Consider the following 16,695-nt stretch of genomic DNA (forward strand, 5'->3'; position numbering starts at 1 on the left):
TACTCGCTCACAGGGTATTTGCCGACAGCAGCGTCGGGCTGAACCATCCAGATAAAGGATTTTAATGCGCCTCAGTCCGACCTGACACCCGGTCTCTTCCGCCGGGGAAGCTGCAGACTCGGTGTCGGTGAGTCCCCTCGTCCGGCGCGTGCCCCCTGTTGCTTTAAGCAGTGAGTCCTGCCGTCCGACAGGAGGCGTGTCTCCCCTACGGCCGGAGCGCAGCGCTACCAGCAGCGAGTGCGGGGGAAGCGCCTCGGCTCCTCCATAGAAACAAATCAACTTCTTTGTGCTGCTCTGGTGACTCTTCCTGCTCCAGCTCTACCCAAGGTAAGCCCATTCTTTCAAACTTCACATTTCTAACATGTCTCTACTGTGCTGCTCTCTATGTTTCCTCGCGTGACATCTTTTCAGGAACAGGTTATATCTTTGGAAACAGTAGCAGCTTTTTCTCATCGTTTCCAGCCGGCAAAACGCGCAGAAAACACACCGTTGCGCGCCTCACCGGGCAGGTTTGGCAAGTTCATCTGTGAGTTTATATAAGACAGCAGCTTTCAACCCGCGCCCCCGCCGGAAAAAGAGCATTTAATGTCTAGGAATAAAGCTCTGACTTGAGGTTTCATAAGAGAGATGTGACCTCCCGCGTCTTTGTCCGACCTCTATTTGGAGACGCTTGTCACCTTTTCGGGTTCCTCCTCCTCCTCCTTCTCCTCCTCCTCGGGCTGATGCCTTCACTGTTGTGGGGTTGAAAGACATTATGGGGGTCGTTAAATGCTCACCGTGATCCGCTTTATGAATGATCCGTAGATAACGCCTGGGTTTCGCGGGGCTGGATGGGAACTCGCGCAGACGAGCCGCGCATTTAAATCCCACAGTTGACGAGCACATTAGCTTTAAATCAACTTTATCATCACGACGCGGTGCCCGGCTCCGCTCAGCCGCTTTTAAAGCCCCTTTCACGTGTACAAAGGAGCATTTGTTGAGCTGTAATAAACTGAAAATAAAAGAAATCCAGATGAGTGCGTGTACAGATGCCATCATCACCTTTTTCCGTTACGCACGTCCGACGAGAGCTGCCCCTTCTTGTTATGACCTCTATGTTAGTTAAAATGTTGCACCTCTTAACTCATTGCACGCGCAGAGACAAACAAACCTCAGACATGTCTTTTTTGTTTCCTTCATTAGACACATATCAGCTCAGAAAAGCGCGTGACAGCCTCTGAAATGTGATCAAAATTAAAATATTTAAATAAACCAGCGCATTCTGAAAATAAACTTGAAGTTTCAGAGCACGTTACAGCAGCTGTGGAATACACTCCAGCACTAATGACATCATAATTACTTTAAAAAAATTGACATCTTATAAAATAATAAGGCCTGCACTTACGTGTTGTGTTATATACGGATCAGTTAGAATTCCAGCTTTCCAGTAATGTTGGACAGTCTGGGTGGTTCTATGGACGCTGTCCGCAGTAAATGAGTGTTAATGTTGAAGTGGAACAATATTTAACCTTTAGTCAAACTGTCTCTGTATCATCATATGGACTCGTTCCAAACAGAACTCCCCGCTGCCAAATGAAGGAGGAGAGCCAGCAGAGGAAGCTGACCACGGAGTCGCTGTCTGTGGTGCTGAAACCTTTATAACACTGAGCTGAGACAGATTCTCTGTCCGTGGTGCTGAAACCTTCTCAGGGTCGTTTAAAGAAATTCCATGAGCTGTGGCCTAAATGTTTCACTTCTTCAGAGGCTGAAAAATCTAAAAGATATTTTACACCACAGAAGTGGTTATATCACCGGAAGGAGATATCTCTCCTGAAATGTAATTCTCATTAATCACACATGCTGACAGCTTGCTTTAGAGGCCAGTTTGTCGTTCTTTTTATTCACTCCATGTTTAAACCAGCTTGAGCCCCATATGTGCAATAATCTGGATCCTGTCTACGATGTGAAGTTTAGAGAGAAAATCTACATGATTTAGAAGTTATGCAAAATTAAACAGCAACCATGTGTGCTTCTATGTGTAGATATCCTGTAAAAGTAACAAATGATTTTAAAACAGAACTGAATTTTAACCATAACACTTCTTCTTTCATAGCACGTGTAATCACGCTCACTAATTCAATAGTCAAATAAAAGAGCCAATATAACAGTTCTTCGTAACACGCATGCATTTTAGATTTGCTGTGGAGGGCCGGCTCTCTCCTGACAGACTGTAGAGTCTCGGTCTGAGGAAAAGTCGAGAATAAAAAAGTAATAATTGCAGAGACAGAACATGGGTGCAGGAACACAGCGGGGGTGAGCGAGGCTATTCATCATGAGGAGTGAACAGTGACAGGTTGGCTTCACATGAGTCCAAGCTTGAGTGACTCCGATCAAACACAGGCGATCTTTTTAAATTCATACATTGACTTTTATACGGCGGTGCACGAGGCGCTCCGCTGCCGGCCACAGCCACTGAACCGAGCCGAGGGGGGAAATCTGGGGGAATAACCGGCGCGCGGAGGCTGGGTGACCGGCCGGCCGGGGACAAGACATCAGGGAGAGGGGAGGAGGGGGAGAAGGGGGATACAGGAGAATTTCGCCAGGCGACATTAGATGAAGGGGGCGAAGTGTGGTCAGCGCAGAAGCCGAGAAACATGCCCGATCAAGCCCGCGCGCTCCGCCGCTGCTAGTGTTGGCTCGACGTCAGATGGTGTGCGGCAGTGCAGCGGGAGGAGCTCGGGCTGCCGAGGCTGCTGAGACCGTCGCTTCTCTTACTCTCACACTCTCTGTGGATCCTCACAAACCTCCGCTCTCCCCCCCTCACCTCCCTCCAATCTCTGCCTGTGTCTCTCCGCAGATGGATCTCTTCAAGCTCTGTCCTGCCTAACATGGACGCCCGGCCACCTCCACCACCACCTCCACCATCATCTTCCTCAGCTGAGTCGGAGGGCTGTTTCCTTTTCTTCTTGGCGCAGTGAGCGAGCTGGACACGCAGAGGTTTATGTTTTTGGCCAGATGGATGTGGGGAAACCGTTGCCCAGCCCGCCGGTGGTGCTGATCATGCCGTGAGATTTCCGCCGCTTTGCTTCACGTTCAAAGAGAAAAAAGAGAAACAATCTGGGGAATATACCGATTCAGGGAATAAAAATCCTGTGCACCACACAAGCACCATGAAGATCACCTCCCTGCTGATGTTTAACGCCAGAGTCAGGTGCACCGTCAGGCTTCTGCTGCTGCTATTACACTGTGTGGGATATTCTCATGGGATGCCACACGTCCTCAGATTTGGTGAGCCACTTCTTCTTCCTCTTCTCATGTAGCCCTAAAAGTTTGATTTGCACCCCCATGTTGCTCTCATCACGACCTGTTGGAGACTCACTTTTCCTCTCTTTCCTCACTTGTTGGGAGGAATATTTAAACTTCCTGCTCTGAGTGTTATTGTCAGTGTAACAAGGCTTCTGAGGAGACACACTATGAGTATCCAAAGAGTTGGCTCTAGTTCAGTGCAAAGCAGCCAAAAAGAGAGCTGAATATATGAATGATGTGTAAGTCCATAGGGAGCTGATAGTGGGCAGCCTGTTGCTATTTAGAAAGTTTCAGTTTACGTTGTACAGCTTACATGTTTGCAGACATCAGTCCCTCTCTCACCACACTTCCTTCATCTCACCCGCTCCTGTGTGTGCACGTGTGTGCTGGAGATGTCAGAGGTGCTGCTGAGTTAATACTGCATGGTATACTGAGGATGTAGAGGTGTGTGTGCATGTGTGTGTGAGAGAGAAAATCAAAGACGGTTAAATATTATATATTTCAGAAGCTTCATTTAGTGATTTTTAGAGAAAACGATGCATCATTTTTTCATCACATGTCTGCATTCCTCGTCTATATTTTAGAAACAGGATGAATATTTTATTTTGCTGTAGGGGAAATTTTTGAGAAATCTTTTGAACCATAATTTGAGCTTTAAATCCACCAAAGCAGCTTCATACTGGAAATCATGTTTTATTAACTGTGCACAGGAACCACGGTACGTTTGTTCCAAAGCGTTTCAGCTTTTAATGCTAACATGGGAAATATTCCACATGTTTATTGCTGCATCATTTCATCAAATGGGTGAAGTCTTTATATTGTGTGTATTTTTTTTATTATATTTCAATAAGTCAGTCAATAAGTGTTGCATTGCTGGAGTCGGCTGTTTGCAGGAGGTTCAGGCTTCTGACCTGCACGGCACGCTATTGCTGCAACCATAGAGGCATCAAGATGGAAAAAAATACCTGCAGCTTTTGGAGTAAAATATATATATATATTTTTTTGTAATTAATTTTTCAACGAACACACCATGACTACATTAACTCAGAGAAAAGCCAGATATCTACACATTTGAACAGCACAAATATTTAACATCAACAGACCCACTGTTTGTTGAATAGTCTGTTTTTGTTTTGTATTGATTGGAGGGAACAGCATCGATAAATAGAGGAAAAATCCTCGGCTCAGACTAAATGTTCCTGGAGCTGTAGGAGCCGTAGGAGCTGTAGATGTAGGAGTGTCGATGGATGGAGCTAAAATCCTGCGAGCCTCTCTCCTGCTGGGTGTCAGTAAAGTCTCTTCACGTAACGGTGAGCTGCTCCCACCTTCGAGTCATTCAGGAAGTCTAGAGTGATACTCGTGCTGAGGGAAACACCCTGTTCCCCATTACCTTCCTCTTCGCCTGTCGGTTATATTGGTCTGTATTTGACAACAGCAGCCGTGTCAGAGTGTTGATGGAGTCTTACAACCTGAATCTGTCTGACGGACAACTCGTCTTGTTGTTACATGTATTCCTCCTCTTGTACTTGGCCCGTGTGCTGTACTGTAGCAGCTACCAGCCGCTGTTATTGACAAATGTGTTGAGCAAACATCTGTGAAACACTCGGGCAGCGTGTGTGTTTTAAAAGGCTCATCAGGGAGTGTGGCAGATTTCAGATTGAAATGTTTGAGTAAAAACTCACTCAGAGGGGACAGTTTATCAGAATGATGTTAAATATTAATATTTAAAGAGCTCTGCACTCCACATAAAAGTAGGGAAACTTTAGACAATTAAGCCATGAATGCTTAAAATCAAAGCCCATATTTGTAGAGTTTTAGTCCCTTGATGGGCTCCAGAAACTCTGGATCCTACGCTTCCCATGATGCAGTTCAGAAGTATCTTCCACAAAACCCTGCGGCCTTGGGATAATTTAGTTTTTCTGTTAAAAATGTATTCGGACATCATCAGAGATATTTTCAGCGACACAGGATCCAGTATCCATGTCTCCTCAACTCCTCCGTCCTCCTGCCGGTCACCCATAAATCGATCTCAGGTCGCCATCTTGAAGGATGTCTCAATTCTTAAGCTGCATCTCCAGGAGCAAGGAGAGAGGAGGCTATAAAGAGGATGCACAGGTGTATCCTTTACGGGAGTCCGTGATGTAGAGGCGTGACACAGCTGGGATATACACACCAGACAGATGATGCAGCTGTGCCACACGTCATTTTACTTAACCACACTTTATAATGAAGGCTCCGAAGCACTGATTTCTTATTTTGTTAAATGCCTCGACTCCTCTCTCCTTATGTCTCTTCCTCGCCTCCTCCTCTCGCATCTCAGGCTGGAGGGACGAAGATGTGAGAAGAGGAAGCTAAGGAAGGAAAGGAGGATGATAAATCGAGACATGAGAAGAGGCTGCAGACAGTAAATTCAGGGATTTTATAGGGGATTGCAAATTAGCGTTTAACCCAGTGTAACTATGGAAATCTTGATTATGAAGGTCAGCAGGCTAGGCTAACTAACTTATGCATAAAGGCACTTAGTATGGCTAATATGCACTTTTTAAATGAGAACTCCCTGATTTCCATTTAGGCTCAAAATACCTTTAAATCCCCAAATTGCTCACAGCTAGAGCGAGCAGATGTGAGGACACTGCTACGAGGGACCTGCCTCTGTTAGCCGCTGCACATCGTACACATTGACGTGTCCGATGGCTCAACTTTGCAACTCCACTAATTCAATTTTTTACTTTGCAAACAGGATTTTCTGTGCAGCAGCTCTGAGTCTGAGAGATGACACACAAAGAGCTCTCTGCTAATGCAATAATCCCAACATGTGTTTGGATGTGTTTCATTTATAGAGGCTCTTCTTCAAACTGGGAGGTTGCGATAGTGATGGATAACATCATTGTATTTCAATTTTAAAATTCAAGCACAAGAAACAGCTCAGAGTAAAAAGCACAGCTGTTGTTTTTATCAATGAGACCGGCTCCTCTTGTAAATATATCTTTGTAGAGATTCCCAGAGTCAGTTCTGAAGACATTTGGAGCACAGTTATATTTGGTTAAGAGTATTTTTTAAACAGCTGTGCAGGGAATAAGGACACTGATGGTCTGTTTAAGACAGAGACTGAAACGCTGACAGAAAGCACGTAACTGAGTTTTCCCACGACCCACTGAAGATAAAGCCTGATACAGATCAGCTGTTAGCAGCGATAGGCTGAACCGCAGCAACACGTGACCTGCCAGCTTTCTGACTGTGACTGCAGCCTGCCGGGTCTGCTCACATGCCCCAGAGTTCTACTGCACACAGGTGAGATCAGGAAAAGGGATTACCTGTGTGGAGGAGAAGCTGTGTTCAGGGTTTCTTCACTGACATTCACTGCACGAGCCTGTGGTGGAAAGATGTCTGACTATTAAAGAAGGAAAATGTTTAGATTTAATACAAATTCTGAGAAGAGTCATGGACGTCCACAAGGTTCCTCACGTCTAAGAGAAGCAGTTATAAACAGTATATGTGTATCTGTAAATGCATCTTTTTATGCTGCCTCTTTATGTGTCTGTGATCTCTGCTGAGCGAAGATTGAATCAAGTGTTTCAGCGCCGGCTGCCGCGGTCGGCATTAGTATGAAGGTCAGCGTCTAATGGGGCAGACGAGCTAAATGTTGCAAGTCGAGGCTCGAAAAAAACCTCTCTCCGAAGGCCGCCTGTCAATAACTGAACAGAAAAGTTGACATTATCGCGCAGCTCCGGCCCCCGCCTCGCTGATGACTTGTAAATAAGGTGATTTGCAGGAGAAACGCATGCTGCTTGGAGACAATGTGTGGCTAAGCGGATCATCACGCAGAGGAGAGCATTAGGTATGAAATGGGAGGTGACAATCACAGCATCCTTCAATGAACAAGCTCATTTCCACATTTGTTTTCCAGTTTATGACAGCAGCTGTGGGCGGAGACAGCTCGGAGATGTTGCTGATTTTAAAGCTCCGTCACAGCTGGAAGAAGCAAAATGTGACAAAAGCACTAAATGTGTATTAATCCACGGCAAAAAATAGTCCCTCACAAATGGAAGATTTTCTGAGGTTTGAGAAGAAATTGATAAAAAGTGCAGTGAACAGCTGCTTCAGGAAATTATTGAACCTTTTTAAAGAGAAGAACGAAATATTTAAGTTGTAATATGAAACATTTGAGAGGTACGAAGCTCAGAAAGGACTGACCGATGGACTGTCACGTTATTGATGTTATCTTGAAAAGTATGAAAACATTCAGAGGAGTTGTGACCGTGGACGAAGAATAATCATACTAACTAAGTCTTTGTTGTCATCAAAGCTTGATGACAAACCTTAAACACCCTCTCAGACTCATCTGCAGTAAAAACAGAGTTTTGCTTTCCCAGTCTGAGCAGGCCATTCACCACAGATCTGACTGTACATTCGTCAGAAGCCTGACCTTTGACCTCATGCTCAGAGCCAAAACAAACTGCAGCACAAGACCAGACTGTCCTCCTTTTCACAGAGACAGAACAGAGTGTGTGACTGGCTGGAGAGGATTATCTCCCAGTGTGTGATGCATCTGCATGTGTTTGGGTGAAGCTCTGATGCTGCTGTTTGGTGTTTGGCCTTGATATTGAGTTTGTCATGGGTGGAGGTTCATTCTTAAAATTGCAAACACATAAAATCATCATCTATCTAAATGTAAGGCAGCTCATTTGATTGACTTTCCACACTAGTTAGTTATTTCTTAGCCTCTTGTTGGAAATTATCTTCTATTTCTATCCTTGGTTTGTTGTACACGGTTCACACTCACAGGCAGAACAATATCCACACGAGAATGTGACGATTAACGTGACAATATTAATTTCCATGTTTAACATTTTGGCTCCCACACTTGCTGAATTGCCCATTATGTTTACCGCCTGTGTTGTCACACTTCTTAAATTTGTGAAGCCACATGGGAGGTAACACAGTCTGTGAAGCACTGCAACATGCCCTGCTTGTGTTTGCACCAGGATGGTGACACCAACAGCTTCTACCAGTCGGCAGAGCTTGTTTACAGAAACGCCAACATGACATGAATGTAGCATCAGTGGAACAATGAGCAGCCGACCAGCCCACAGCAGTAACACTGGAAATGTACCCCGCTCAGGCAATGGATTAATGGAAATGAGATGTAAGCGTGCAGGTTCACTGCAGTGTGTGTGAAAATTGTGTTTTGTATTCAGCTGTTGGAGAGTGTGTTTCCCCTGTGGGTGTGTACTGAAGAGCAGCGTTTTCAGTCAGCTGAAGCTACATCACACTCGCTGCTGGAGTAAGTAGGAGATGAAATCTTCAACACAATCAATAGTCATGATGGGAGAAAAAGGCCAAAGAAAATCAGGTCTAGGTCGAAAAATGAAACATGTTATGGATTATGAATCAGATTCCTGTCAGAAAAGCTTACATCAAAGAGACTGGATGATTTATAGAGAGTGTTTGGCAGAACAGGCCTCTGTGGTTGAGCATGATGGTAATAGGAATCCAGCGAGCGTGTTAAACATTCAGCAGGGACTGTGATAAAAACGCTCTGGGGTATGAAACCCAGCACAGACATCGCACTGAAAAATAACACAATGCACAAGCATGAGTTCAGATAATAAGCTTAACTGCTTTCTTTTGGAGGGTGAGATGATAAGATGAGCGTAATGTTAGCGTAGCTTAGCATAAAGACTGGAGGCAGGGGGAGGCAGCTAGCCTGGCTCTGTCCATCTTTTGGTTTATCCTGTGGTGACGTGTTGGTGCTATTTTAGGCTGTTCTTTGGTGTCTGGTCACTCAGGATTTATTTAGAATTGCTCTAAATTTCGTGCAGATCTGCAGTCGTTTTATTTAATAAACCAGGGAGGGCTGCACCAACTGATTAGTTGCATGCCAATAATTCTGGCAGGATGGATTCTGGCAGATTAAAAATTTGGGTTGAGAAATCCCACGCTCAGATTTTGTACATAACTACTGCCAATGATCTCTTCTTAGCTCCTAACTATTGTATTTGTAGGATAATCTAGACAACTATAAGGTATATGATTAATAACTCGAATAACTAGAATTTATGATCATCTCACCATGTCAATAAACTCCCACAGATCCTGCCTGACCGCCAGCAGCCAACAGGTAACCATGTAGTGATGTATCCTGTTCCCCTCCCAGGTTGATTAAGTTCGTTGAAATAAGATCACTTTAAAGCAGCAGTACAATATAGCTGTGTTTTCCTCCCGTCAACGCTCCTGTCGCCCTGCTGTGATAGAGATATAACTGAGCTCTGCGTCAGCGCTGACCAGACTGTCTCCATCTTTCAGCCATCTGTGGCTCCATATTCATCTTTTTTTTCTTCTTCTTGCCGTCTGATCTGAAGTAGAATCCAACCAAGTCATGTTGCCCTTTTCATGTGTTCGCAAAGCAGCCGTCTTAATTTAACAATGCTGTCCAATGTGTAAAAACAACTGGCGGCTCTGTTCCTTTGAGCACCCACTTTGTGACAGCTCAATCAAACCTCACAGTATTATAGTAGAGGTCAGAGATTATGGGTGTTAATGGTTATTGTCAATAATTGCAATGCAAAGGATAATAAAGTGTACCTAGCTTTCATGGTCTACCAGATTTAAGTTTATTTGACTTTTGTTGACGACAGATGACGTAGTATTAAGAGCACAAATGTAAACTTGGGCTGGGGGTGATGGATGGATCAAACAAGCAGGAGACTTTACTTTGTGGAAATATTCACATTATTCTGAATGTTCGGGTGAAAGGGACGAGAACAACATGACGGTGAAATGTAAGCTGTGTCTGGAGGATAAGTGCTCGTCAGCTGTGAAGAGCTCAACTTCAAATGTGAAGAAGCATCTGCAGCTAAACACAGCTCCACAACACTGGAGGGACTAAGAGCCTGTGTTGTGTTGTTGTCATGGAAACAGCTGTGCCTAATACTGTATGCCTCTGCCCAGTTCACTGTAAGATTGTTAGCATCAGAAAGAGCTGTGAAGGTTATACTGCATCTGTCAGTCCTGTTATTAGGCTGCAGAGTTACAGATTATGGGCTGTAAACGAGGCTCTGCAGAGACGGTAGAGTCGATACATTCAGAGTTAGACGTACAGCAGGAATGAGTGGAATGAGTCACAAAGTTGCACATTTTCGGTACAGCAAAATAAATCTAACGTGTTCCTTTTCAAAGCAATGTTACCCATCACTGGTTAGTACACATTTAAACCCAAACCGTGATAATTCCTTTTTGTGCCTGAACACAACTAAACCAAACTTTTTGCTTTTTTAACCACACGTTAATCATTTCTGCACAACCAAAACTTTGACATTTTGCTTTATTATCGCTTACCTGACCACGGACACTTACCCTTGATTAGCATATCTTGAACGGTAGGACTTTTTTTTGACAAGTTGGTAATGAGAAGTTGTTGGTACAACATAATGAACAACATGAACCTCACTGTGACACGACGTCTGGGAGCTTTCCATAGTTCCAGCATGAAACTCTTCCTTGTTTTTACTTTTATGTTGTGTAGGGTTTAAAACAATCAGATAAATAATTCAGGAGGTGCTGGTTAGTGTACTTTTGAAATGGCTAACTGGTTCTGTTCTAGATGCTAAGCTAGGCTAACTACATCTGTGTCCCTGGTTCCCTAAATGCTGATCTGTTCAGAGCAGATGTAGGCTGAGGTGGTGGATGGAAACTCAGCAGCAGACTGATGTGTACAGTAAGACTCATATCATGTTCAAACTACTCCAGCCTGAATGTGGGCTTGGATGTGACGCTCCTTTCAGCGTGCGCTCAGTGCAGCAGACAGAGTCACATCTTCATGCTCCAATGGATGATTTTCCGGTAATTTGTTTACAGGCTCTACATTTCCCCTACTTGAATTAGCAGGCTGATTTAGAAGAAATGTTAGAAGTCAAGGTTATCCGGAGATAGCGATGAAGCTATCATTTCAATTAGAAGCATGCTGGTTGAACTACATGTGACCTCAATCACAGGAAACTAATCTGATTTGATGGTAAGGTGTTGATGAGGATATGTTAAAAAGTGGAAGATACCTTTAAAGAGTCAGTCCATGCCCTGCCCTCTGTCTGTTCTGAAAGCAGAGCAGGTATCAGTCTACGACTAGCAAACAACAACTTATTATTTTTAACAGTTGATATCTTTCTTTTGCAAACGCCATTATTATACTTTAACCCCATTTAATGACAAAACCATAACACCTTGGAGACAAACACCCGCGAGCTGCTGCAGATTAATGAGAAACATTTTACAATCAAATTGCTTTTTCCTGTTTTTTCTTTTACGAAACTCAAAGCCCCAAACTGTCCCTGAATGATCATCCATGAGCCTTCGTTTCACCTCTTCTCATTGTAACATGAGCGACAAGGAGAGCGGAGATAAGGACAAAAATGTGCTCTCTCTTTCCAGCATATGAGGGAATGTGCACCTATACAAAACCAATAATGCTGAGCTCAGGGCTTTTGTATATTTAGAATGAAATTCACTGCTGCTCCCCTTCAAGTGCCTTTGTGTCCATTATGCCTCTCTGCAGTGTAAATGTAGTTTATTTACTCTGCCATCAGCACTTCCTCCAACGCTAAGTGCTCGGGAGAAAGGTCTTTCACTTCAAAATGGTGCATGACAATTTATTGTAACACATGTGCATGCATCCCTCTGTAACTCAATTAACAGTGGGCAAAGGCAAAGGCTGCTTCATGACATTGAGGACATCAGTTCAACCTTTATCTGTTGCAAAAGCATTCAGCTAACATCTTTGGATGTCCTGCCGCAGTGACGGCGGGGCGATAAGCCTGCTGTAAACCAGCCACAGGACAGACGGCTTCAAGGAGTCATCAGAATAATCGTTTTAGTCGCAGCACTAGCCAGACATGTTTGACTTACCTGACGGCTTGTTTTCAACTGGTCCGAATTTTTAGTCGCCATGCTCCCAGAAAAGTCTGCAGAGTAGCTTTCTTTGCATTTCAATCTGGCACATTTTCTTTAGTACTTGTTACTCTGGTACATCTTCTTAATCCTTAAAGGTATGATCTCGAAGATTTTCATGTAAATAAATGTTAAGTCACGATCTCTCGCCGAATCTATTGCCATAATGGTGACTGAGCCTATGGCCCACTGATGAAAGCCAGTGCATTTGCAGTATATAGTATTATTACAGACTGGGTGTCTGTGGCGACTTTCGCAGAAAAAATCCCAAGCAGCGCCCAGTTAGTGACACGTTTTCCATCAGCCAGCAGTGGTTGGTCTGCCAGAGAGGGTAGGCGGAGCTAAGCGGCTTCTTTTCCGCTCTCTGCAAGTGTTGCGAGTAAACAGTAATCTACTATGGCTGAACAAACAAAGAAAAGATGGATGACTACAGATACAACTTCAACAATAAGTGAAAATCCAAAGAAACAGAAACAAATTCGAAGCTCAACGACCGTCAGCCAGGAAAATCAAGAGTTACAACAAAGGGAGCCAACCGTGGACGTCTGGTTGGTAAGTGTGCTCCTGTAATTACCTATCATTGCCAGTGGGTGGCGCTTAAGAGCACGAAACTGAGATCTTCGAGGTTGTATCTTTGAATAATTAAGCTTAGAAAAAAAGGGTTAATTAAATGCTATTCATTCATGCACGCATGTTTGTGGACACATATTTCATGCCAACCCTGCACGAGTCAGTGCCCCAGTTGGGCCACCCCAGTCAAACACATCTGGATCCGCTCCTGCTGATAGAAAGGAGCCGCACTTTTGTACACACACAGAACAAATCTAGTTTACGGTTTGGAACTGTCAGAGACAGGCAGCAAAACAACTTATTCATAAAAACTACATGTATATTTACTTTAGCGAATCCTTTCAATTGTTTCTCCATCAGTTGTAGCTAACTATTTCAACTGGTAATCAATGACTTTAAACTAATCATTCAAACCATCTGTGGATTACTTTTGGTTAATCACTTGAACTCATTATTTTAGGTTTATATCCTTTCACAGACTTCTGTGCTTGCTTGTTAAATTGCTTTAAAAAACTACATGATTGCAATAGTGTGGTTCACTCATACACACACACTGGATGTAGACATTAAATAAATGTAGCGGCTGTGCGAGTGTTTTTTCTTTGTTTCTTAGTCCTTTGGGAACCTGTCTTCAGCCAGCAGGCATGTCTGCTGAGACGGAAAGAAGTTCAGCGGTTTCACAGAATGGCAACACTCATTGTATCATCCTTCATTGAGAGTAAGTCAAGCAGATGATGTGTCAGTGACTCTTTTCATGCCCTTGGCAGAAGAGCACAAGTTGTAGCATGGCAGCACTTCCCCTTCACTTGTTCTTCCACTTTATGATGATTTCCTGTGAAGGAGTGCAGCTTTACGGCCCTTATTTCAACAGACGTCAGTGTGGTCGCTCATGTTTATGAGGTTGGCAATCCTTATTGCTGCTTTATATCCGACCATATGTGATAGGTACAATAGCAACAACAGTTGCTGTCTTCTTGTCACTGACAATACGTTTACTACCTTGTAAAAAAACCTTCTTTTTTACATTTTTATAAACAGTTCTTTTGGAAACGTCTCCTGCCTCAGGAAGTGATGCCAGTTGTGCTTTGAAATACTGTAAGAAGAAAAAAGAGTTTGTACTACAAGCAGCAAAGCCCTCGTGGCCTAACAAAGAATAATAACCCGCAGAGTCTGACCTTAACCACAGAAAAAGGTTTCGTGTTTTCTTTTGGACTGAAATGACCAAAAACACAAATCAGAGTTTGCTGAGTGCGACTGTTTTCAGAAGTTTGAGTTCAGCTGTTTATTCCTCACCTTGAAAATAGTTCAACTTCTCCATTAAATCTTTTTATAGACCTAAACAGTTGTTTATAGGATAATAAGATGGGGAAGTTAATATTTAGCGTCACCCTCTAAGTGTGGATATGAAAAGCTTATAAAATAACACTTGCAGTCCTTATTTTTATGCATCGTAGCCAGAAAAAGACACGCGCTCTTTATTATGCTAACAAACTACACATACAAACAACAATACAACACAGGCTCTTAGCCCCACAGTGTTGTGGAGCTGTGTTTAGCTGCAGATGCTTCTTCACATTTGAAGTCGAGCTCTTCACAGCTGACGAGCACTTCCTTCCAGACACAGCTTACATCTCGCTGTCATGTTGTTCTCGTCCCTTTCACCCAAACATTCAGAATAATGTGAATATTTCCACAAAGTAAAAGCTGTCCTCTCTGACAGCTCGCTAGCCTAGTTAGCTAGCTACACTCGGCACTGACACAGCTGTGTTCACCTTCTGCTGGTACGCAGCTAGCTGCCAAGAAGGAGGAGACAAACAGAAACAGAGCTTCAGCGAGTTTCTTTGTTTTTTGTGTGTTTTCCTGTAACAGATTACTTTTTATGAAAGAGTAACTAAATAACAGATTACTTGACTTGCAGAACTAATGAGTTATGTTACTCGTTACAACAAAAAATTGATGTGAGCGCTCTAACAGATTACTTAGTAACGTTAGCCACACTGTAACATCCCCTGTCTTCATACAGGTTTTCATGTTAAAGGCACAGAACGAGACTGAGTTCTGAAATTACCAACCCAGTATTAATAATATTGTTTGTCTAATTCAAATGTGCTCTGGGACACCTACAGTTCTTGTTGCCTCATTTCCACTTGGCCATGTTCCCTCCATGTCCGCTCATATCTCTGTTCTGCTCCTTGCTGTTATTACAAAGCCAGAGAAAATGAAATATTTGACTTAAATGACTTTATTTGCCCCAGCACTGCCAGTCTGAATTATCAGCTTTCTCAAATTGAGTTTAGCAGTGGTGGCTTTGTGAGCATTACACTGTGTCTTGGCCCACAGCCAACACACTGCTGGTAAATATATTTAAATCAGTGCTAAGCTGCTTAAAATATTCATATTTCACTCACAGCTAGTTTATAGAAATTTGAAACTATCTCTGGCTGGCAAAAAATCAGTTACATGGATAAAATATATATATCATTTCACATTTTGGGGGAACAAAGAGAGTGTGAGCTGGTGAGCGGTGGCGAGGCGTTAAGCCCCCGTGCAAAGTGTGTGTTTTTCTGATATGGCTGCCTTTAGATGCTCTGTCTCTCCGGGTGAGCGAGGCAGGAGGATGCATGCCATGTTCCTCTCAGGCTCATGATACTGCCTCGCGTGAAGACAGTTAATGTGCCACATCAAATGATTATTGTAAAAGCCGCCTCTCTGCCTCCTTCCCTCGGATTGAAACAGAAAGTCCCTGCCTGCTGTTGGTTTTGCCAGATACGGCGTGTATGTGGATGTAATTAGCTGAGTCTTAGATGCTGACTGGGGCTGAGCTGGAGGTGACTTTCTGTGCAGACTCACGGTGACGGAGACGTCCTGTCCCCGCTGCGCTCGAACACACTGAGGACATAAGTGACCAGATCCATTCCCTGTATCAGTGTGACGGTAATACAAACCAGGACTTCTCATGACACGCTGTCCTCTGCTCGGACTATTGCATCCTTGTGGTTTGTCCTACACTTGAGTCACAGCACACTAAGAGCTGCTTCCTGGTGCTGTGATGACTCTGTGCACTGCAGGGCCATGGCTGGAATAGATCGTGTTTTCTGAATGCTTTGTTTTGCCTGATTCAGAGTCACCTCAAATACTGATGTAATTATTTACACAAAGTGAAGTGAGTGAAGTACACAGGAGTGTGTGAGGGCATGGCAAAGTTCATTCCTGTACTCAGAGAAAATTTAGTTCTGCTTTTAGTCCTCTCTGCTGGGATAGAGGCAATCTGGTGTTCGTGAAATATTAATACATGCCATGTAAACAACAAATGGCAACATGCTTTGTGATATGAACATGTGCGATGAACACATCCCAAAAGGAGCAGGACTTTTACCAAGGAGTCTGGGCTTTTATCCCACACCATGGTGTAACATGGAGTAGTTTTTTGGCCTGAGCCTAACCAAACAGAAGTATTCAGGTTAATCACATGTTGAAGCAAACAGGTGCCACCGGGGAACCTAAAAACACACTCCTAAAAATTGCTGGAAACTAAAGGAGGGCTATGACAAAGCATCAGTATGTGATGACCATGGAGGAGGAATATAAGGAGGAGTATAAGTAAATAAACATTTACATGGGGATTCTCTTATTGTATAAGTACAAAATAGCAAATATTAGTATGCTAACAGGCCAAACAAAGATTGTAATAAAGTGGGCAACAGTATACCTGCTTGCATGGTCATTCTGAGCATGTTAGCATGCTGACATGATCATTTAGCTCAAATAACTGCTGCTGTTGCAGAGCCAGTGCCTAAAGCGTTATCTCATTTGAAAGGTTGACCTGCAACAGTTGCTACTTAATGGATGGTTTATGTCATCAGCATGCATCGAGTTGAAGAAGGTTTACAAGTGCAC

At 43.5% G+C, this 16,695-nt stretch overlaps 1 protein-coding gene across 2 annotated transcripts in view; it reads left to right on the forward strand.

The window, feature by feature from the left end:
• The first annotated feature begins 242 nt into the window (after positions 1–242).
• The window catches only part of grik2 (glutamate receptor, ionotropic, kainate 2), a 264,962-nt gene continuing 248,509 nt past the window's right edge, over positions 243–16,695 (forward strand). Inside the window, exons 1-2 of one of the 2 annotated variants that reach the window (XM_069655421.1) lie at positions 243–327; positions 2,837–3,267. In XM_069655421.1, coding sequence (XP_069511522.1) covers positions 3,150–3,267 — 118 coding nt within the window. In that variant the 5' untranslated portion in view covers positions 243–327; positions 2,837–3,149. Of the gene's footprint in view, positions 328–2,836; positions 3,268–16,695 lie in introns of those variants that run through there. The other variant, XM_069655422.1, reaches the window with a different exon arrangement.

This window comes from Semicossyphus pulcher, unplaced genomic scaffold (assembly GCF_022749685.1).
Source record: "Semicossyphus pulcher isolate SPU_LCO1_2020_fin unplaced genomic scaffold, fSemPul1.0.p SCAF_9, whole genome shotgun sequence".
Classification (NCBI taxonomy): Eukaryota; Metazoa; Chordata; class Actinopteri; order Labriformes; family Labridae; genus Semicossyphus; species Semicossyphus pulcher.